General features: G+C 33.2%; 1 protein-coding gene across 1 annotated transcript in view; it reads right to left on the reverse strand.

Annotated features, from left to right (window-relative positions):
* Positions 1–24,597, reverse strand: part of WDPCP (WD repeat containing planar cell polarity effector) — a 266,206-nt gene that overhangs the window by 190,052 nt on the left and 51,557 nt on the right. Inside the window, exons 7-9 of the mRNA XM_051975375.1 lie at positions 23,728–23,861; positions 19,921–20,112; positions 4,352–4,961 (exon numbers count right to left, since the gene is read on the reverse strand). Of these exons, the coding sequence (XP_051831335.1) occupies positions 4,352–4,961; positions 19,921–20,112; positions 23,728–23,861 (936 nt within the window). The remainder of the gene's footprint in view (positions 1–4,351; positions 4,962–19,920; positions 20,113–23,727; positions 23,862–24,597) is intronic.

The raw sequence follows: 24,597 nt of genomic DNA on the forward strand, positions 1-24,597 counted from the left end.
TCAAAAAGGCAACTAGAGATCTTATCTAATGAAATAAAATAGAATGGGATTATCTGAGGACTGGATATGTGATTTCATTGGTGCAGGTAACTCCTGGTGAGGAAGTTTTCTCTATTAATGCAGATAAGTACCTTTCTTGGTTCTTCTGGAGTTAAAGAACTGCCTTTGTGACTGAGAAATATAGCTTGGAGTCTTACAGCTAGTACATGTCAGAGAGGAGCTTGAACTTAGAAATTCCTGGCTTCAAAGCCAGGCCTCTATGTACTCTGCCATGCTATTTCTAAATAGGTTGATATTTGAATGCAATGAATGAGAAATCTTACATCTTACATTGAGTCTCTATCTCCATTTCCTCAGTCACTAGTGAGGGAAGACAGGGGATACTATGGTCTGGATCATTGAAATGAGGATGTTCTCTGAACCGCTTTAAAAAGGAATAAGAAGCACTGTACTTAGCACAGTGGTTTATACATAATAGGTGCTTAATAAATGTTTATCAAATGATTGATTGAATGAGAGACAAGCAGACAAGAACCAGCACTAACTGTGCCAAAAGGTAATAGCAGTTGAGAAGATGGAACTACCAATTCTTCAGATCACTTACAGCATAGCATATGTACATTCTGGGGACTTGGGATGAATCAGTAAAATCAAGTTTTATCCAGTCACATGTACTTTAGATTAGGGCAACTTAAATTTTTTCTATTGGGATCCCTTTTTAGCCTGAGAAATTTTTATGTGGCCCTGGGTATGTAGGTATACAAATCAAATATTTAATGCTAATAAATCACATTTTATGACCCCCCACATTCATATTATGATACCCATAAGAGATCAAGAGCTGTAGTTTAAGAAGCTGGGCTTTAGATCACATAAAGAGGAGGCTGATCAGTGGGTGAGGAAATTCAAATCCAAGTCATATGGGGATAAAGGAACGCAGAATGTTTAACATGAAGATTAAGAGGAGATGGTATAGTTATCAAAGTGTGTCACAGATTGTTATATGGGAGAGAAATCAAGTTTACGGGATTTCTAAAGGTAAGAGGAGAAAAAGATAGTGGAAAAAGTTCTTAGTGATTAGTGCTATACAACGTAGGATGTGTCATCATCTTGGAGCTGGTGATCAGTTACCCATCTTTGAAAGTCTTCAAGTAAGGTATAAATGTGGCCAAAGGTTTGCTAAAAAGTGGCTTCCTAATTCAGCTTTGGATTGAACAAGATGACCTCTGAAGGGCTTCTAATTTTGATATATTATGATTCAATGATAAAGATAGTTTTGTTAGGTGAAGATATTCTGAAAGTTTAATTAGGTTAAACATTCAAAGAATATGCTTTATACATGAAGACAGCACTGCTGTTTCTTTGTGAATAACATAAACTCTTTGTTTACTATTTTCCCCAATTGCAATGATAGATTTTTTTAAAATGAGGTATCATTCACACTTGTTCCTCAGCAAATGTGAGATGTCTGGTCAGTTTGAAGAGTCGTGATCTATAGTAATGAACCTGAATTTTCCTCTGTGGTGAAATAAATTCACCTATGAGGTTCAAAATCAAAGTCCTGGTTTACTTAGAACCTGGCTCTACTATATTAATAACTGAAAAAAATTTTCCCTTTAAATTCGGTCAATCACAGGTAAATTGTAGGCCACACCTTTAATGTCAAATTTTCCAAAGGTTTGCACAACGAACACCTGAAAAAAAAACACCCCAACCTCATAAATATGCCTTGAGTAAAGTGTACATGCAACTACCTGTTTATGTTTGCAATGAATTAATTTATACATGAAAAATCCATATGAATGCCCAGATTTAGAAATAGGTTAGTACAAGAAAAGCAAGCTTATTTTTAGCTGCTACTAGAGCAGATCCTAATACAAGTTAGGTCTTTAGTTTTATTCCAGTGTAATTTTTTTGTGAAGAAAAAAAGATGTTGGCTATTACATCTGATGCATTTACTATTCAGAGAAAGAAAAAAAATGACTAATCACAGTATAGTAGATATTAACCTTATTAATGCATAAAAACTGGCAAAAGAGAAAGATAATTATCAATGCAGAACTACATAATTTGACCTTTAAAAATGCTGCAAGATAGGAACATTTCCCCAGCCTGCAAAATTTTTAATGCTATGAAAAGAAATTTAAAATGATATATTTCAGTTGGAGAGGTCACCGTCTTCCCATCTGGGAGGCCTGGTTTTTCTTGGATGTTAGGCTTTCAAGAGACCTTCTTGGGAAAAAGAGGTGACAGCCAACTCATTGCCTAATTGATTTAGGAATAGTGCCCAGGGAGATAGTCCAATTAAGTCTACAAGCCGGCAATTAGCAGGAAGGCCTCTAAATCCCTGCACTGAGAGCTTGTTTGCTTTAGTAAGAACATAAATGTGCTAGAGATAGGCAGGGAAAGCTGGGCTTTCTGGAAAGCTGCTGTGAGTAGTCCCACAAGGGAGAACTAAAGAAAAACTAGGTATACTGGGCAGGGAATCTTCTGCTTAATAGTTAACTGGGTAATTTAGAGGGTGTATTTTTTTAAACAGACAACATGCAAAACATCAAACATCCACTTTAGTGTTGAATGTGGAGATATACAATTGTAAAACCTGTTGTTGGACAAAGTGGGGTTGGATTATTTATCTTACAATAAGTGACAGTGTACACATCTTTTTAAAGCCTTTCAACATTCTTCTTGGATAATAATGACCTTTTGAGTATATTCAGGTACATTTCTATTATTTGGAAAGACAGTATTCCAACTAAGATATAATAAATCTATTCACTAATAGATAATTATCTTTTAGCTCAAATAAGATGCTATAGGTAAAATACTCATTAAGTCTTAAAGTAAAATGTAAATGTTAGCTACTATTATTATTTTAAGTTAGTAAAATCATATGAATTAAATTAAATTAATTTTAGGAGCTAAAAATAATTGCCATATTGCTTAAGTCCCTATCTCCTAGGAAGTTTTATATTTTTGTGTGAATTGCCAATGTTTTAATCAATGAGATAGATTCACAAATCTATTTGTAAAAATAGGAGCTAAGTTTTTCAGCATTTAAAAATGTGCTTTGTTTCTATTTTCTGTTTACTGGCAATAACATGTACAATCAAAACACCATTTACATATTTAAAAGAGAAGTTAGGGAACAGCTAAGTGGTTCAGTGGATAAAGTGCTGGGCCTTGGAGCAGATAACCCAAGTTCAAATGTAGCCTCAGACATAAGCTAGTCATGTGATCCTGAACAATTTGTCTTAGATTCCGCAATTATAAAATGGGAATAATAATTATAACGCCCAGCTTACAGGATTTTTGCCAAGACTGAATAAGGTAATCTTTGTAAAAGTACTTAGCACAGTGCTGGCACATAGTACTTACTATATAAACACATATTACTTTTTCTTGTGTTTATCTATATTTTTCACTTTGGATTTTATTATGGATTCTTCAGCATTGACATTTGACAAGAACCACCATAATGCTGAATTAGAAGTCGAAGTCTGACTTTAAATGTTGACTTCATAATCTATCTTAGATAAATTGTCTAATCTTTCTGAACCTATTATCTTTATCTTTTTAAAGAAAAAAATCATCAGGTATCTAAGGTCTCATCAAGATCTATGAAAAAGAGTTCTGATTTAGAGGAGACAAATTCAAATCCTTGCTAGAACACCAGCAGTCTGACATAAGTAAATTATTTTTCTTTGAGCCTCAATTTTCTCATCTGAAAAATGAGATGATTTGCCTATCATATCTACTTCATTGAGTTTTTTGTGAAAATCAAATGAGAGAATTTATGGAAAATGCTTTGTTAAGTTGTAAATCACTACATAATTATCAGTCCTTGTTATTGTTGTTGTTTAAATGTTAAATGATCTAGCAGAGGGTTTCCAATATGTTGAGTATTTCTGAGAGGATATGCAAAGAATCACACGTGATGAAAACAATCTCTATAAATGGATGAAAAACTCATATTTATAAGGCCATAGATCCATCAAAATATCCAAGTATTCTTAGTAAGACTATATTTTTTGGAAATTGAGGTAATTAAAAAAAATTCAAGTCATTTTTTATTGAGATGTTTTGTTGAAAACTATTAATTTCATTTTTGAACATTCAGAAATTCTGATCATGGAAATAACAAATCAATGTAATTTTTTGTGATAAATGTCTGAAGTTCCTATTGGAATATTTATGAAATAATGTTGATAATGAAACCACATATATAAAAGATAAAGCCTAGACTGATCTGATCAAAAAGTGAATGTAGGGAATAGTTTTATGCCTTTAATTCTAACATCAGTAATAGAAACACTTTTTAATTCACACTTTATTCTTTTATTTTACTCACCTAGTTTAAAGAGAAGTACACCCAGTGGCCCTCTGTCAAACTTAAGGAATAGAAGATCATGAATGTCAATACTGTTAGAAGTCTGAGGAACAAACTGAGAAGCTGTCCACTGCATTTGAATGAGGCCACTGGAGACATCAAAATGTTTACTAAGTTGCAGGATTTTCTTTGGTGAGCAGTCTTCTGCCAAAAGTTGTACTTTAATAGGTGATAATGCTATGTCAAAAATCTGCAAATCCCCCTGGGTACTTCCAACCAGTAGGATAGCCCCACCTGGGTGGCAACTAATGAATGTAGGCAAAATTTCAGCCTGAGCCAACAGAGTCACTGTTCGGTGGGCTTCATAGAGAATGATTGAAGAATCTTCACAGCCTAGAATTAGTTTGTCTTCAGCAACATTCCTGCAGCAGCTGATGGCCTTTGATCGTAGTGGTATTCTGGTGACTGTTACACAGTGGATTTTATTTCGAACACACTCATAAATGCAGCTGTCAGCCATGGGCTCTTTGTCTACACTGATGGAATGCTCTACTGTGTGCACCTGATAAGGCTGATTAGTGCTAAAGCTAGCATCAAGTGGATTCCATTCTGTACGGATGAAACTCAGAACCTGTATGAAAAAAAGTATATTCAGATAAACATTTATTTTCTTCTTTCAATGCATAATGTGTTGTATATTAACTAGTGTGCTAGCATCTTATTAGAAACCATTCCTTTCCCAATTTGAACTAAGCAACACAAAATTTAAATATAGAAATAGAACAGTATCGGAAATAAAATTTATCATTAAAATATTGCTTTAAACTTTTTGGGAGAGTTTAGGAAAAATATAAAATAAAAAGATCTTGACAAATATCTATGTACTACATGCATGACATAACTAAATAGCCTGAATATGATTCAATTATTTTAGGCAAAAGTAATAGAAATGGCACCCAAACTTCCAATGCTATTTGTTTGGAGGAAAAAGAAAGACATAGAGAGGTTAAATGATTTGATTGAAGATCCATAGATAGTAAGCGTCAGAGGTGGGTTTGAACTCAGGTCTTCAGAGTCAAGTGCTATTGTTTTTTCCACTGTACCACATTGCCCCCCAAATCATACTTATTATCAAACAAATGGATGTAAATACTAATGGTTATTTGAGATAAGTAGGGAAGAAATCATTTTGTTTAGAACATTATTCTCTGGGCAATAGAAATGTGATGCTATAAAGCTTCAGTGACATTTTTTCTTCTGGGGACTGGTGATGACAGTAGTGATGGCAGTGGGTAAAGAGAAGAATTTAAGAAAAGAGAGGATGGTGGACAATTAAAAGGGATAGGAGAGAGTAGTAGTGGCTTTAGGATGATAGAAGATGGATTGTCCATCAAACAATTAGCAATCAATCAACAAGGTTATTAGTTGTCTATTATGTGCTAAATATTACAAAGACCAAAAAAAATAGTCCCCACTTTCAAGAGACTTACATTTTGACTCCTTCCTTCCCCAGAAACCTACCCATACCCATTTGGGTCTTAGAGAAGAGTATGTTTCCCTAGGAAAAAACTGTTTCATGGTAATATGACTCTAGAGAAGAATCATAAAATGTGTCTAGTCACATAAAACGGGATAGTGGAGGACCACAAAGCATGAACCTCTCAATGAGATGGTTTTGCCGTCATTCCCCAGACTCCCTATTGCTCAGGAAGGAAGCTTGCCACTCTGAATATCAGTGCTCTGGGGCAAAGACTCTGCCCTAGTCATCAGTTATAATAATTCATTTGTTTTAAACTCAAGAAAAAAAAATAAGTTAAGATCTACTGATTGTTATAAGCTGATGATGTTGGTGACATAGGAAATTTTTTTAAAAATACTTTCATACTTTTAAATACTTTTAGTAACAAAAGCAGGAAACTAGTTAGCATGACAGAAATAAAAGAGCACTGGACTTAAATTTACATGACCCAAGTTGCAGATTTAGACTGAATCTGCCACATTACAACCTTCAGAAATGATTTAATTCCTCTTAGTATCTGCTTCTTAGTGGGAGAGGAGGGGTGGGAAAGAACCTTTCTCTGCTTATTTCATAGTTTAGTATGGATCAAAGACAATAATTTAAAGTGCTCTGTAAATAGCAACAATTTAAAGTATTAGTATCATCAATACTAATCATCCTCAAAAAAAAAAAGAAAGGACAAAAACTACAACAAAAGAAGAATGTGATAGTAATTCACATTGATATAGCATTTTGAGATTGATGTACTTTTACTACAATAATCATGTCAGGTGCATAATAAATAATAATTTGTATATGTCTGGCACTTAAGGTTTGTAATGTACCTTCCTTCCAATAACCCTGTGAAGTAGACAATGCAAATAGTATTATTCCAATTTTTCAGAGAAGGGAACTAAAGCCCAGGGAGCTAGTCAAATTACATGGCTAGCTAAATTTGGGATGGATTTGAGCTTGTGTTTCTTAAGATGAAGTCCAATAGCTTTTTCCTCTATTCCGAGCTGCCTTTCAGTAAAAATTCTAATAATGCTGGATATTAATTTTAATCACATATATACATATGAGTATATATGCATATACATTATATATATTATATATACATCCATATGTATGTGTATACACACACATACACAAACATCACTGAACAAAACTCAAAAGTAAATAGTAAAGGTAGGCACAAAAATATCTCTATTTTTGAAATGGATGTATCCCAATGACAGACATCTTAATCAGAAAATTCATAATCATAGGCTAAAATAATATGAAAGGTTCCACTCATGTGGAAGATGAATTACACTTGCTCTGCATAGCCTATGCTAATATGGATGGTAAATTATAGGGAAGCTCAATATAGGAAAACTATTCCAATAATAAGTATTTTTCAAAAGTAGAATGGGAAGTATCAAGTTTCTTTTTATTGAGGTTTTCTTTCATATTTTTAAAATGGTATTGCTTTTCTAAATTATAGTACATGATTGTGATAGAATATTATTGTGTTATAAGAAATGACCATCAGGATGATTTCAGAAAAATCTGGAAACATTTACATGTACTAATGTAAAGTGAAATGAGCCGAACCAGGAGAACCTTATACACAGTAGCAATAGTGCTATACAATGAAGATCTATGAATGATTTAGCTCTATAGACTCAGCAATACAATGATTCAAGACAGTTCCAAAGGCAACACAATGAAATATACCCTTTCTCACTTTCTCCCTTCTTCCTTCCCTCTATCTCCCCTCATCCTTCTTCCTCTCCCTCTTCTTCTCCCACTATCTTGTCTTTTTGTACAAAATGTCTAATATGGAAATGTTTTACATGATTGTACATTGATAACTAAAATTAGACTGCTTATTGTCTGGGGAGGGGGGAATAGGAAGGAAGGAAGGATAGAATTTGGAATTCAAAACAAAAAAAAAAAACAAATGTAAAAATAGTTTTGACATGTAATTGAAAAAAATAAAATATTTTTTAAAAATCTGAACTTAACCCCCAATAAGATGAGCATTTCTATATACAAAGAAGAATAGGGGGAAAGGACCATATATGAAACCACCAGTATTTTATGAATAATATTAAATGTTTTCTAATATATTCGATATGTCACTTCCAAAGCTGTCCTATTTCACAGTATTTTCTATTGACTTTTATTTTGATTCTTCTATGCATCTTTTTTCATTTTTGGAGCCCCATCACTAGTTCTCCTTCTACAAAGTAAAAAATAAATAAAACTCTTTAATTTGATATGCAGAATTAAATGAAACAAACTCCCCACATTGGGCATACGTTCTGAGGCACATTCTAGAAATGTGTTTGTTATTCTGCACTTTGATTTCATCACCTCTCTCTCAGAAGGTGGGTAACATGTTTTATTATGTCCTTTGGAATCATGGTTGGTCATTATATTTATCAGAATTTTAAAGTTTTTCAAAGTTGTTTTTCTTTTTTAAAAAAGTCATTGTTACTAAATAAATTGTTCTGCTTCTGCTCATTTCATTCTGCATTAGTTCAAAAAACCTATTTAGGTTCCTCTGAAATATTCCCTTTCATCATTTTTTATGGTATAATAAAATCCCATTACATTTATACACCTTGATTTGTTTCAACATTTCCTAATTGATGACTATCCTCTTAGTTTTCCAACATTTACCATTACAAAAAGAGGTCCTATGGATATTTTTGTTAATATGGGTTTTTTTTACTCTTTTTTGTTTCCTTTGAGGGTAAAGGCCTAGTAGAAGTACTATCATCAAATCAAGGGGTATGCCATAACTTGGGGACCATTTTAATTACAGTTCAAAATTGCTTTCTTGAAATGCACTGTTCCACCAACATTACTTTCCCTTAATGTATACAATTGTCATTTTCTTTCTTCCATTTTTTTCCAGATGATAAGTATGAGGTAGTTGTTTTTGCTTCTGATCAGAATGCCCCTTTTCTCCCTTATTTTAACAAATCAAATGGATCCATTAAAAAAAGGAAATACAAATACCACTTCTTTTCTTTAGTCTTAATTGGTCTTTAAGGCAAAAGTAATCACTCTGTTCTCTGAATTTCCATAAATGCTTTCTACTTTTCTTATGAAATTTAGACCCTTCTTGCATAATAACTTTTGTTGCACTTCTCATATCTTCATTAGTAGATTACAAATACCTTCACAGTACAATCTTGGTAAACCTCACAGGAACTAGCTTTGATATAACAGGCATTCAGTAAATACGTGTTGAATGAAAAAAAAAATTAAATGTTAATGAAAATAACATCTGACTTCCTAAAAAGGAGTTCTATTTCTAGGCTATCAATCAACAAGTATTTATTAAATACCTAATTGTGCCAGACACAAGAGAAACAAGTAGAAAGGATAAAATAATCCCTGCTCCCTGGGTTGACATTCTAATGGGAATGAGGGAAGAAAAATACAAATAAAAATATATAGTATGAATACAGACTGAATAAATACAAATATATACAAAATAGTTAAATGAAAGAGAGATTGGGATGGAGTGGCAATAACGACTCATGAAAAGCTTATGAAGAAGATAATGTATAAGCTGAGTAAAAGGAACAGAGGCTCTCTAGGAGGCAGAAGGAATGAAGGATTACATTTTACTCGTATAAGATAGCCATGCAAAGGCACAAAAATGACAGAAGGAATGTGAGAAATAGCAAGAAGATCCATTTGTCTGAATAGTAATGCTCAGGAAGGCTGAATGAATAGGTTGGGGACAGGTTGTGAAGGGTTCTAAAAGCTAAAAAAGAAAAAAGCTAAAAAAAACAAACAAACGCTAAAAAGGTTATTTTTCATCCTGGAGGATAACATTCATGCTGGAGTTTAGCAACAGTATTCCCATTGACTAGAGATTTAAAGCAAGGAGACCAATTAGGAGACTGTTGTAGTTCTTAATCAAGGAAGCACTAAGAGCATGCCTCATACTTACATCCCTAGAAAGAACCAAGATTCCAAACTATTTTCCAAGCCCAGAAACTAATGGATGTTGCCAATTTAACCAATTTGTTTATGTGAAAGAATATGAAAAAAGAGAAATGTTTAATACCAAATTAATCATTAACACATCTTTCAAAGAGATAATAGCAAATCATAAATAAACAGCCATGGGAATGTAGGATTCAAGAACAAGAAGAATCTTAATATCATTTCATTACAAATTATATAAGTGAGAAAACCTGAAAAAAATTATCACTTGCTAAGTGAAATGAGCAGAACCAGGGTTTCATTGTATATGGCAATAGTAAGATTATAGGATGATCAAATTCTGATAGATGTACCTCTTCTCAACAATGAGATGATTCAGGCCAGTTCCAAAAATCTTGTGATGATGAGAACAATCTACACCTAGAAAGAGGACTGTGGGAACTGAGTGTGGCTCACAACAGCATTTTCACTTCTTTTGTTGTTGTTTGTTTGAATTTTTTTTTCTCATTTTTTTTCCTTTTTGATCTGATTCTTCTTGTGCAGCAAGATAATTGTGCAGCAAGAGTATGCCTCTACTGGATTTACATAGATTTTTACCATGTTTAACATATATTGGGTTACTTGCCATCTAAGAGAGGGGATGGAGGGAAGGGAGAAAATTGGAAACCAGGGTTTTGCAAGGATCAATCATGAAAAATTATCCTTATATATGTTTTGAAAATAAAAAGCTTCAACAAAAAATGTTATCACAAACAAAAATATCAGCCAACTGGGGTATGAATTAGTAAGTGATAATCTTTAGGATATTAGATTAATAATCTAATACTCAAATGTATCTATGCTATCATCAATTTGGGAGTTCCCTTTGAAGATATAGAGAACAGGCTATCCATGACTGGCCATTCTGGACAACTCTTGTTACTGTTCTCCCAAAAGATTGCTACAGAGGAGATCTTCCTAAAATACCAGAGGCTTTTCTTGATTTATCCCAACATCCTGAGTACACCAGTAAAATAGTTTGGCTGTCTACCTTTTATCTTTCACTCATGGCAGTCCATTTTTTCTTCTAATGGTATAAATCCTTCATGAGGATTTTTTTAGAGTTCTTTTTTTTAGAGTTGCCCATTGATTATATTTTGTAGCTTGCTCGTATTCACCATGTATCTTTCCATTGTTGGTTGATACTCATTTTTGATTTTTCAGAATCAGTGGCATTCCATGCATTGTTGCCATTTAACAATCAGTGAATCAATGACCAATATTTATTAAGTGCCTGCTATATTCCAGGAACTATGCAAAGCTCTTGGAATGCAGCAATTCTGCTGAAATGTCAATAAAAGAAGGGCCTGTGCTTTCATGAAGAACTTGGAGTTAGTAAATAAGCTTCTTATTTCCCCCAAGCAATTTAGCCCACTCAGTCTTTTCCTCCTTTTTAAGGCTGAATCAAGCTTATTGTCCATCTGTACTACCTGTCCTAAATTAAGACATTGTTCAATAAATTCTATAGTATGTTAAAAATGCATGTTGGAATCTGGACAATAGACACTCTCCATGTATTTGGTCTTGTCTGTGTTTATGAATGAACGGTACAAAAACTTTGTAATGATTCCATCTATTTGAACATATATTTATCTAGTTATTTATATCTCCCTGGTTATAATGTAAGACCACTGAAAATAGGGACTGTTTTTGGCCTTTTTTGGTATTTCCAGTGCTTAACACAGTGGCTGGTTTATTGTAAGATCCTTAGAAATGTTTACTGATTGATCACATCTACCAAGTGTTGGGCCTTGATACAATGGAGACCAATGTCCTCTGACAACAGGAATATCTGGTGGGCCTCACTATCCATGGGGAATCTCCCTTTGACTTGGACTCTGATAATTACAATGGTGAAAATATTTGTTGGGCATATATTTCTCTGCTTTTTGCCTCACCTGATTTTTGACAATAAGCACTGTATCAACTTAGTATGGTATTACCAAATTCATTTCTGTTTTCTCTGCCTACTAAAGACAGGGAGAGGAAAAACACAGATTAAACAAAGATGTGAGGGGACTAATCAAGGTAGACATTCAAGATAAGAAATAGGAGGAAAAACAACAAAGGTTAGGGGAAAATATTCATATCATTAATACTGCAAAAGGTGATGGAAAGAACAACCATAACTACTGACCTGTAGACTTTCTCTCCCATATACAATCTATAGGGACTCCCTATATACAATCTTTTTTGGGAGACTACATGAAATGAAGTCTTCCTAAATAAAAGTATTTATAAAGAACAAGCAAGCTCTGGGAAGCAGTTTTCCACAATGGTCTACACTTTCATCATTTCTCAATTAACTAAAACATGTAGAGAATATGTGATCTCATTGCTTGTATGTCAGTCCCTACCCTCATTCTGTGCAGTTATCATTATTCCATGTATCTCAGATAGTGATCTTATCCATTCTCTTATGATTGGTGGAGAAACTATTTATTAAGCATTTTATAGGTGCTAAGCATAAGGTTAAGCATTGGGGATTCAAAAATAAAAGCAAGATAATTCTTCCTCTCAAAGAACTTATACACTGATCAAGAGGCAAAAAATTTTATAAAATGGTTCAGCTTCAGGAAATTAGGGAATAAGCATTTAGTAAGCATCTACCATTTGCCAGGAATTGTGTTAGAGCTTTACAAATATTATTTCATTTGGTCCATGTGAGGTAGATATCATCATTATCCCTATTTTACAGATGAGAAAACTGAGGAAGACAGCAATTTACTAGTTTGCCCAGAGTCACAGTCAGTAAGCATCTGAGGCTGGATTTAAATTCTGGTCCTCCTGATTCCAGTCCCCTTTATTCCCTGGTGCCACTGACTGCCTCTTTAGTGCATATAGTAAAGCCCAGAGGACCTTAGGATATAGTAGCAAGTTGGATTTTAATTTCTCCCATTAAAACACAAGTTCTTTGAAAATAGGGATTACTTTATTTATTGGATTTATGTCCCTAGTGCCTAACACAGTGGCTGATAGTAAGTGCTTAAAAATATTGGCTGATTGATGGATCCAAGTGTTATGAGCAGTAATGCAGGACAAGAGATATAGGACCTTGCTGATCCCCACTGGGAAGCCAGTCTGGTAGGTACTCTAGGTTTCTGTAGGGGTGGAAATTGATGGAATGAGACAAAAAGGGAAGGTGAGGGAAGTGTGCTCTGACAGGATTTGTAGTGTAGTAGGAGCTATAAATCCTCCTTTAATACAGATTTTATAAAAGAAGAAAACATTTTTGGTCTGTCTTTAGCCTTTGCCAGCCTCAGCTCCTTTTAAATTCAGCATTTGATACTCCTTTTTGCTTATCTTTACTTTTATTTTCCTTGCACATTTTAAAAAATATATGTTGCTTTGGTGAGTCCTCTGTGTATTCACATGTCTTTTCAGATGACTACAGTTATCCCTCTTCATTAGAATTTTTTATTTCCCTTTGGAAATGTAATCCTTGAGAGCTCACCCCTCCTAAGTTGACTTCTTATATAGCATTGTAGTCCATGGTATCTTACCTACCTATCCATTGAACCCTATAAAGCCTGCTCTCCCAAAATCTAGCATGCAAATCAGATTATGCCCAGCATGTCCCTTCCTATCACAGACTCTAGGGAGAAATTATTTCCTCTCAAGTACCCTCATTTTCACTCCTTCACCTTTCTAAAAACTAGTTCTTTCTTAGCAAGAATCAGATCTGGAATAAAAGTTTTTTCTTTATCCTGTGAAGGATGAAATGATAATTAGGACAAACTGAAATGTCACTAGTAAAAATGTTTGGTTTCGGCAGAAAGACACCAGAGAATGCTAGCTGAAGTCTTCTATTCTATCTGAATACTATACTATTCAGATGCCTCTGAAGCTGGCTAGTGATGCTTTTCTCAGGTTGAGAACTGATACAGAGGAACTGGCATTGACTTAGAGAACAGTAGATTCATGTCTCCCATTTCACAATGATCCAGAATATGTACTCACCAAGTAGATTGGTGAGTAGAATTTCTCACACAATTTTTGTTTTTCTCTCTTTTGTGTAAAATTAAATCTACGTAAGTTAAATGTGCTTATGAGATGGCTCTCCAATCTATCTTGTTCATGCATTTGTGAACATGCTTAATTACTCCAATGAGAGTTAAGCTCCACGAAGGCAAGGATCCTTTATTGTATTTATGTCTTCTTCCTAACCTATAGTAGGTGCTTAATAAATATTTTGTTCTTCCCCCAAAAATTATTTAATGTCAAAAAACCTGGGTTTGAGTATTAGCTTTGACATTTATTAACTATATGAACTTAGGAAAGTCAATAATCTCTATGAACTTCAGTTTCCTCATCTGTTAAATGAGGACATTGCATTCTGATCATGTTTCTTAGAATAGGACTTTGTATATTTTAAAGCAGTATAGTAAAAAAGCACTTTATTAATCATTATTATTGAATGCCAAGCAAAAAAAATTGGTCTTCATTTCTTAAGTCAGAAAGGGCCACTCAAAATTTTTGAAGAAGACAGTAATATAACCAGATCTATATATTAAAAAGAAGAGGTTGGCAATGTTGGGAAGGATGGCTTAGTAAGGGAGAATAAAGTTGGGAAAAACTGTTGGGAGGATACTAAGAGATTCTAGAAAGCTGATAACAATGGTTATAGGATGAATCAAGAAGTGAGGGTGGAGGGGAGAAATGGAATAATATGTAGTTAGAAGTAATACAATTTGATATCTAATCAAACAGGAAAGATGAAGAAGAGCAAGAATCAAAGACATCATAAAAATTTTCAAACAAGGGAATCAGGATAAGTGATGATGCCAGTAAGAGACATAATCATATTAAGATAAACAAGTTTAATTTTAAGGTATATATGGGACATGTTTTCAAAAGTTCAACTTCATAAGTACAAGCTAAGAGAAGTGTGGCTGGAAAACAATTTGTCTGGAAAACATCTGGAGAACTCTGTAGATAAGTAAGTCCATTATGAGTCAATGATGTGATATACAGCCAACAAAATTTCTTTGTGATCTAATTCTAATAGGTTTAGATTTTATTTATAACTTAAAATATATATATAAATCCAGGCTTTTGTTGTGGTTTGGGGGTAATCCAGTGATTCCTAAATTTTCTTTTCTTGACATGTTTTCCTGGATGGAAATACACACACACACACACACACACACACACACACACATCTCAAACATCTTTCTCCTTTTCTATTTATTTTTCAGTCTTTTGGTTTTGTTTTCATTTTTCTTTCTATCTCATGGAATTATTGACTCATTGATCTACTCTTAGCCTATTCTAGTTTTTAGGGAGTCCATGTATAAGGTTCACTTTCTTTTCTTCTAAGTCATTCATTTTCGTTCCAATTCTTTCCTCCAGAGCCTCCATTCCTGTTTCATTTCTAGATACTCATATAAACCTTGTGGAATGTCATATTTTTTTTTCTTTGAATCACTGCTTGGAATTAGCACAAATATTCTCTTCTGTTGAAAGGATCTTTAGATCTACACTGATTTAAAAAATTCAGATGATTGTTATTTTCTTTGATGTACTTATTTTTCTAGCTTTTGTTCCTGAACTGGTGCATTGTGTGAATGTCAGAGTACAACCTCTATGATGGTACCCCCTGCCTGATTTTGCTATTAGCTCCTGGGTTCCTATACTGACCTCTACCTTGTGGAGTTAAGCCCTACGGGATCTTTGAGATTCCAAGGGCTGGATCTTCATTATCTGATAATAGAAGTTAAGAATCTTGGAATCTTCAGATGCCTGAACTATCCTGATATGAAAACTGCCACATTATCCTAGTCATAGCTGTGCTTCCAAGGTCACAAGTTTTAAGCTTTCTGTACCACCCTTCCTCAAGCTTTCTGACCTCCATGGGACTTTTTCTATAAACTATAAATCATTATATTGACACAACATACTTATATTAACTAAAATTAAAACAAATGTTTAAAAATATCTTAAAAAGGATAAAATTGGGGAATATTTTTATAGCTAATGGATTTTTCAAGCTAATCAGAACAAAAGTTAAAAGGCATTCAAACCTTAAAATACAAACTCAAAAATCAGAATACTAAAGAAAATGAATATGATCTTTTAATCCTTGACACTAAAGTTCTTAGTGATATAATTTTAAGGTGAATTTTCTCCCTCTTCTCTATGTAGATAGATATAAAATAATATTGACGTCCATACAGCAAACTTTTAAATGCAAAGACAAAAAGAATTGCATTCTTTTTCTTTTGGAATAGTGAATAATAGATAAAGCTTACATAGTGAATCAAATAAGATTTCTAACAGTGGATTCTGAGCAGAAAATTGGCTTAATGAAGAGATAAAAGAAAACAAAAAAATAGGAATAAGCTCTCAGTGACTGAATTATCTTTTTTCAGAATAAAAGAAAGATTTGATTTATTTGTTGGATTTAAGAAAACTGCTAATTTCACACCGTAAACTTCTATACCACATATCTTTAATTAGTGGAACTTGTAATATATTCAAAGAATAAATGGTTTGATACATAAATATCACAATGAATAGAAATAAAAACAATATTAATTCACTTAAAATAAGAAATTAAGTTCTCCAAAGCAAAATATTTATTTGTTATATATTTGTAGTTCAACCTACAGAAATGTTCAATTTTATTTCTATGTCTCCTATTTTTGATGTATCCTTATATTAGTTCTCTTATTCCTTGGTCTTTAAAGATAATGTGACAACTAGAATAATTGTCCTCAATTTGTATTTGGATAGGTGTTTTCATAACTCAGTTCCTGGTATTTTATAATGTATTCTAAATACTGTGATGATTCTAAGATATCTCACATATAAAAGATCAACTGCATTTTTTCATAGATTTGAGATATAATATCACACAAGCTTTAACTACTAAGCCTAAGAACTATCTTCAAGGAAATGGAAATAGGATAAAATAACCACATACAGTAATAAAACCTGACATGATTCATAAAAGCAGTGAAAAAATATGACCAAATTAATAAAACAAAAGATGTGAAATGGAACTGGTTATTTGTTATAAGGATTTGTGATTTCACTGTTATGAGTTCTCCCTTCAATAATATAAATCCTAATTGTTCTTAGTTGGTTATCTTCACAAATTAATATGGCTGAAATAATTTATTACCTTGTGACCAGGTTCTAAGTGATGAACCTCTTCCTAGCAAAGCTAGGCTAGCCAACTGATCAATCAATAAATATTTTTAAATAATTACCTGATGCCATGGCAAATAAAAAAAAATAAAAATGAAAATTTCCTGACCTTCAAGGAGGTAGGGAGTGGGAGATGATTTTATATAAGTGAGTATATACAAAATAAATATCAGATACTTTTTTGAGGGGAACATTAGCAGCTAGCAGTTGGTGGGCATGGAAATCAGGAAAGATATTATATGGAAGGTAGCATATGAACTGAGTTTTGTAGGACACTAATGATTCTAAATGCAGAGATGAGGAGTGAATGCATCCCAAGAATTGGGAACAACCTATACAAGGCAAAGGGATGAGAGATGGAGTATTTTATGGTCCTCAGACAACAGACATGGTTTTATATTTTCTCAATTATGCAAATCATAACTCACTTATGCCTGTGCAACTTGTGTGTCTCTTTTCCAAGTTTCCCAAGTTTGGCAGAGGGAATTAACTCAATATGCCAAAGGAATTCATTGTTTTCTTATAATATCAATAAAGTACCAGTAGAGCATGAGGATTATTAATCAGTTATCTGTCACTCTCCATCATTTCTGCTTTCATGTTTCTTTGATAAAATCCTTTATATTTTTCTTTGTTGGACAGTGGAGAAAGGTCTCACATTTAGAGTACTCATAGCTTAGTTAATTTTTGTAGATGGTCTAAAACTTGGTATTCTTTGCATTTTCTACAACTTTGACATCAATGCTGCAGTGGGGAAAGGAGCCAACCACATAGGTAAGAGGGTCTTTTTATTTTCTTTTATTGCACAGATTGACTTTGCCAAGGAATTCATCACCAAGTAGCCTGTCTACTAGTGATATAGATTTCTATACTTGGCTAAGCTGGTATTCAAAAAGCCAGTGTTATACTAGGCTTGAAACCTTTTTTTTAAAGCATGATAGAACCTGCTAGAGGAGACTAGATTACATTGGGATAACTTCAAAACCCCATAATCACCTCCATGTGATTAGGGTTCTCAATTCTATCTCAAAAATCCTCAGAAACTGTGATTCCCCCCACACAAACACGCCCCTGAAATCTTGCAAAATTCTTTCAAAATGCACCAGAAGGAACAATGATGAAGAAAACAAAAAATAAACAGCCATAAGATCCTTCATCCTATCTAGGATTTCACAAAAAAGTGACAAAATCATGCAAAAGCTCAATTAGTCAACAATAATCACCCATTAAGCACTTACTATATACCAGATGTTGTGCTAAATGCTTTACAAATACTATCTCATTTGATCTTTACATTAATCCTGGAAGGTAAGTGCTATAAAAAAGATAAAAGATAGTCAGTGGTTTTAAGGGGCTAACAATCTAATAGGGGAGAAAATATATAAATAATTATGCATGAACAAGATATTATTAGGATAATTTGGAGATAACCAATTCAGTGGAGATAAGCCCAGAGAAGCTGAAACCAAACATGGAACCAGACAAGGAGAAAAGGTGAGTCCCAGAGAGTCCAGAATTTAGGTAACCTACCATAAGCATGCCAAGAGAGAGGGCCAGATCAACACCTGGGAAGTACAGTATCTAAGGGGCAAAGCAATCCCACGAAAGGCAGAATGGCATACACGATTAGAATATTCCTGAGATAGGATTTGTACCCATATCTTCCTAACTGCAAATTCTGTACTCTCAATAATGTGTACCGTTAAGTGGATTTTCTTTCAACTACTATAAATTGAACTCTATGGTCTCTGAGATCCCTTCCAAACCTGAGATTCTATGATCTTATCATCCAGATTCATGATTTTGGTTATCCTTGATTCTTCCTTATCCTTCACATTCCCCCCACCACACCTAATCATTAGGCAAGTCTGATTCTACTTCCACAATGTTTTCTTAATATCCACTCTGCTCTATACTCCATATGCTATTTCAGAATCATATCATCTCTATCTGTACTCTTAGAATAACATACTACCAAGTTTTCCTGCTTCCAATCTATCTTTCACCCCACTGCCAAAATAATCTTCCTGATTCTGTATCAATCTTCTGCTCAAAAAATTCTTGGTGGCTCCCATTGTCTATTCCTCATGCTGGCATTTGAAGCATTTGCATTCTGGACCCCATCTACTTTTCCAGGATTCTTTCATATATTCTCTCTTACAAATTCTGTGTTGCTGGCAAATTGATCAAATGTGTTCCAGAAATCTAAATTCCATATTCTAATTCAATATCTTTATGCAAGCGTTTGCTCATATAGCTTCTTCACTCTGGCTTATAGAATCCTTGTCAACCTTGGAAGCTCAGTTCACATGTCATTTCCTGCAGAAAGCTTTCTCTGCTATTCCCAGATGTGATCCCTTTCTGCCTCATCCTTTCCCCTCCTATAATGCAGGACTATTCCTTTTATCTCTTTGTATTCTCAGCTTTTAGCACAATACTTTGAACATGGTAGGCACTTTAAAAATATTTGTTAAACTGAATTGAAAATTAAATTGAATTTGGAGTAGATGATCTCTAAGATGTTTTCTAGCTCTAAACCTTTTGCTTGCTTTGTAATTTAGTAATATCAATAAATCCTTGTTAGCATATTTAATGATGGATAAGTTTTGAAAATTTGAAGATGTTAATTAATAGAAATGCAAGTACAGAGTTACAGTAAGCCTGAAATGTCAGGTGATGCAAAATGCATAGGGGCATGCCATCCTTTTAGATTTTCATGCATATGAAATATTTTTGTAAAGGCCAAAGAAAATAAATCAAGACATTTAGGAGAAATGCTACTAGAAGAAGAACATCAATTTCAAGTCAGAAGATCTCACTACACTAAGGTTATCTTGTTTGGTCTTTAAAATATAGCCATACTTTTTATATTCTGTAGAAATACACTTCAGTTTAAAGTATTTTCCCTACCAGAATTGACCAAGAATAATAAAACATTGAATCTTACCTCTAGTCTTCCATGGTTACAAGCTAGTAAGAACAGATTAGCTCTGTCCTTTTCACTAGAAATAGGAGACCAAGGCCAAACATCATCACTAGATATTTCCCACCAACAAATGGCCATATCTTGAATACAATTGATAGCTAGATGACGTACTATTCTCCGGGTGATTGGGCCAGGTATTTCCAGGTAGGATATCTATGGTATCAAAAATTGGGGGGGGGGTACAAGAAACATTAGTTTTTTGAAAAGTAAAAAAACACCTCAAAATACAAGATTTAAAGTGTCTTCTACATATGTAGATTCAATTTAAGTGCATATAAAAATACATGTTAAATATATTATTGTGTTTCAGAATTTTTCAAATTCTTTTGACATCTCTAAAAAATATAAATGCTCAAAATTTGCCCATTTTTAGTCAAAGGAATAAAAAGGAACAATGTGGGTTCAGAAGGGATTTTCTGCAGTGACTCTAATCAATACCAAAATGTACAGTCATGGTTGCTTGACAGCATCGACCTACACACAGGATTTAAGACCAGCAATATGAAATGACAAGTTCAGTGCTGCCAACCAGAAGCCTCTGACGACTGTTTCAGACATAACAGTTAATAGTTAAAAAGAAAAAAAAAGATTTATGACAATAAAAGAAGAAAGGATATATGACAAATAATCAGTATGAGGAATTTACAAATATATTGCATACACATGCACACACATAGATGGTACAAGATGGAAACAAACAACAATTATGAACATAAAGTTTATGCAGCTCATAAAGACGGTGCTTCTATTTCTCAGGAAGGATTTGCAGAATTTATTATTCAAACTATGTTATTTTGGAACATGGTTATTTGAAAACATGAGCAGTGCACCACATCTGGGTGACACATGCCAAGGAAATATAGATTGCACTGCATTTCTGCTTAAGGAATTAATGGAAGGTTGATAGCTAGGAAGAAAAAAAAAACTATCTTGCCATTGCTGGTCAGCAATAATCGAACCACTTTCTGGGGATTAAGCGCATGGCTAAGCCTACTGGACCAGACACTAGCAAAGGGCAGGGGGTCCTCTTATCAGAGAAATGCTTCTGGAGCCAGTCTCACTACATGACAGATTGCTTTCATATTCCTGTCTGCAAGGCAACAAAGGATGGCAGTAATGCGATAATGCCAGAGTGCAATGGGTGTTAAGAACCCGTTGCATTTATGTATTGTATTTAGTAAATAATCAGGCTCATCCAAATTGTGATCTCACCACTCAACCAAGGCCATTAAAATCAAGGTTAATGCTTTAATAATCCTTTGCTTTTTAAAAAAATATGGTCAAAAAGAACCCTTTTCTATTTGCATGGCCATAATATTATTGACCTCTTCATCCTCTGAATACACATCAAAAGGAACTGAAATCAAAGTAATTACCAATGTTGTTCTCTCATGGTAAACATTTAACTCCTTGTACTATTTCCTCACTGTTTAGTAAATTGAAATGGATTAAAAAGCCATAGAAAGAAAAACTTGTTACAGGTCAATAGTTTCAATATTTTTACCCTACAATTTCTTTGCCAAAATTATTTGCATTTAAAAGAATTCATGTATGGCAAATTTGTAAAATAATGGAATAATCACACTTTATTCCCCACTTTTACTTGAGCATTTTCTTTAAAAAAAAAACAAACAAACTCAAACGGACAATTACAAAGACATATACATTTTGTGCTTTTAAGTAAAAATTAAAATTTGCATACAACTCCCTAATATTAATTTATCTTAGTCTACTTCTGATATAAAAGGGAAAAAAGTGACCATTAGAAAATAAAATTAGTAGTATCTTTAGAGGGAAAATATGAATTTCTAGAAATGCCTTGGGAAATCTGTATTCCCTAAATTCACAGACAGAAATGCAAAAGGAAAGTAATTGAATAGCTATTACCTCTCTTGAGCAGCAAGAACCCAATCCTAAGTCTGTTTTTCATGACACGTTCATGAGAATATGCACATTGAAAAAAAGGTTAGCTGGCCATGTGACAGAAGGATGGCATGAATTCCAGAGAAAGAACTAAGTGCATTGGACAAATCCTCTATAGAAGATTTATGGAAAGATACAGATATAAATTGCATAGAATGAAATGGCATGGATGGATTGTGATGTGTAGTGATGGAAAGAGTTTTCCACCTGATGAATCCTGGATTCATCAAAGCACTGAAGTCCATAAGAGAATATGATATCTTAACAATTTATCTTTGCTCCCATTGAGAAATATATATCTATCACTATGGAAGATTATTACAAGACAGTTGTCTATACTTGAGTTATGTAAACCAGTCATGCATTAATTTATTTGATAACATTAAAAGTACCTGTAAGACTTAGCTTCTCTTTTAAGGGGATTCATATGAGCTATTATATAGCTTTAAATGTTGGACTTTTTTTAGCTAGCCATTCTGAATGAAATACATCCCATTGAAATTTTAGTATTTAGCTAATACTTTTTTCAATTTTTGCTAAACAAAAAGTATATAAGGATTACCATTTTTCTGGGAACAAAGGTTGATATTATACAAAGAAATCTTTCAGAAGCTCCATACTGTTGATAATCAGCAAAATTCAGTTAACAATTGATTTAGGACCCTGGGTGTTATTAATTCAGATTTACTGCCACACTTTTATTTAAAAAATCACAGTACTTAAAATCCATTTAGTTATGTCAATAGTCAGAAAAATTAAGAAATGAGTCCAAAGTACAGTGTTAGGCTAAGTATCAATCTTCTAAAATCATTATGTTTAAGATTCTGACTATAAAGATGATGGCTTCTAAAAATCTTACTCTTTTCTAAAAGGTGCTATAAATATGGCATAAGTGTGCATCTTTTTTAAGGGAAAGAAGGTATCAGCTCAGTTCCTGGTGAACAGTGAACTGTCTCAAATCCAGCGTTACAGAGGTTGGCTCAATCTCGCAAACACAAGTCAGTGTTGAAAGGAGGCCTTGGACTGAAACAGCCTGGAAAATGTATTAGATACTCATCCTAGCAGAGAGTATTCCTTTCAAGCAAGTTAAAATATAATGTGGCAAAAACTTAAATTAAACACATCATTTAAAATAAAAATCTTGCTTTATAGTAGTAAAGTTCCTGATACAAGAAAACAAATTACCCAGAGTTAGTGAAGGAAAAATACTAACGTATGAAGGAATTTTCTTTTCTCATTTTTTTTCCAGGCATATTAAGGGAGTCTCTACATCCTTCCTTTACTACACTTTTCTATTATTCTTTGAACTTGTTTTTCCCCTCCTTTCTTTTGTTACTCTATGAGACAGGGTTGCTGGGTTGTATGTAGAATTATGACTTTAGGAAAGATTACAAAAGTATTCCTACTGTACCTAGCAAAAAAGTCAGAATATCAGAAGAGATTGGGTATAATTTTCTCAATTATCAGTTTTTGGCGTCAAAAAGTTCTGCTAATTTCTATAAATGTTTTTATACTGCTATTATTAAAATAAAAATAAGTTCAGTAATAGGACTGTTGCTACTGGAGCAAATTTAGGTTCAAAATCATGCTAAGCTATATATACATATATATATATATATATATATAATAAAATATGTAGATACTATGTAGATAACTTAGCAAAGAAGATAGCTACGTGTGTGTATATATATATGACTATCTATATATACAGATATACATATTAAACTAGATATATCTATTCTAATACATATTCTATTATACATGATAAATCAGGAACAAATCAACCAATTTTCTGCTCTAACAAGTACTGGTGGTTCATATAACATTATTAACTGACATTTTTACCTTATATTCTGAAGTGGAAAGTTTTTCAAATCTTTTGTTTATATCCGGGGAATCCAACTTCTTAGTAAACTGAATATAGCACAACTTATTTTGCTCCAAAAAAGACAAAATGATGAAATTGTCTGTGAGAATAGCTGGAAGATAAATAAATGTGATAGTATAATTTAATGGGTCACCAATTTATCAACAACTTAATTATGTTTTTCTACTGAAATAAAAAAAAAACAACTTTTCAGGACTAAGTTTTCACAATATTTAAAAAGACTTTACTGTGACTCTGACTAAATGAAAAGATCTGGAACTATAAAATTCTGCCTTTAAATATCAATATCACTATCTTAGATTCATAGATGATTAGAGACCAAGGCTCTCAAGCAAATTAATTTTATGGATTTAAAATGAACTAAAAAGAAACTTTCCTCTAGGGTCAGATGAGTCAAATGTCATAAATTATAACAGAAATGAGGTGCATACAAAAATTATTCAGATATAATGGTACAAATAAAAACAACTAGAGTATTCCATAGCATATCGAAATAAACAGTATTAATAAAATATGTATTATATAAAATAATAATAGTAACATATGAAAAAGGACTATTTTTTATTTTATTCCCAGGAATAAGAGGTCATTTAAAGTTTTATGCTTTTTATTTTATTCCTGTGCCCCTTGGTAAAAGCCATTGAACAACAGTGATATATACAAATTATAGGATAGAATCTGGAGATTTGCCAAGGAATCATATTGTTATCTGGTTCCCAAGAGAGAGCATTATTCTAGGTATAAATGAAATAAACTTAAATGAAAAAAAGATGACTTCAAGAATGGACCAATGAAGTTGGTAGTTTCTGCTTAATTCTTAGTGAAGA

Source organism: Antechinus flavipes, chromosome 2 (assembly GCF_016432865.1).
Source record: "Antechinus flavipes isolate AdamAnt ecotype Samford, QLD, Australia chromosome 2, AdamAnt_v2, whole genome shotgun sequence".
Lineage (NCBI taxonomy): Eukaryota > Metazoa > Chordata > Mammalia > Dasyuromorphia > Dasyuridae > Antechinus > Antechinus flavipes.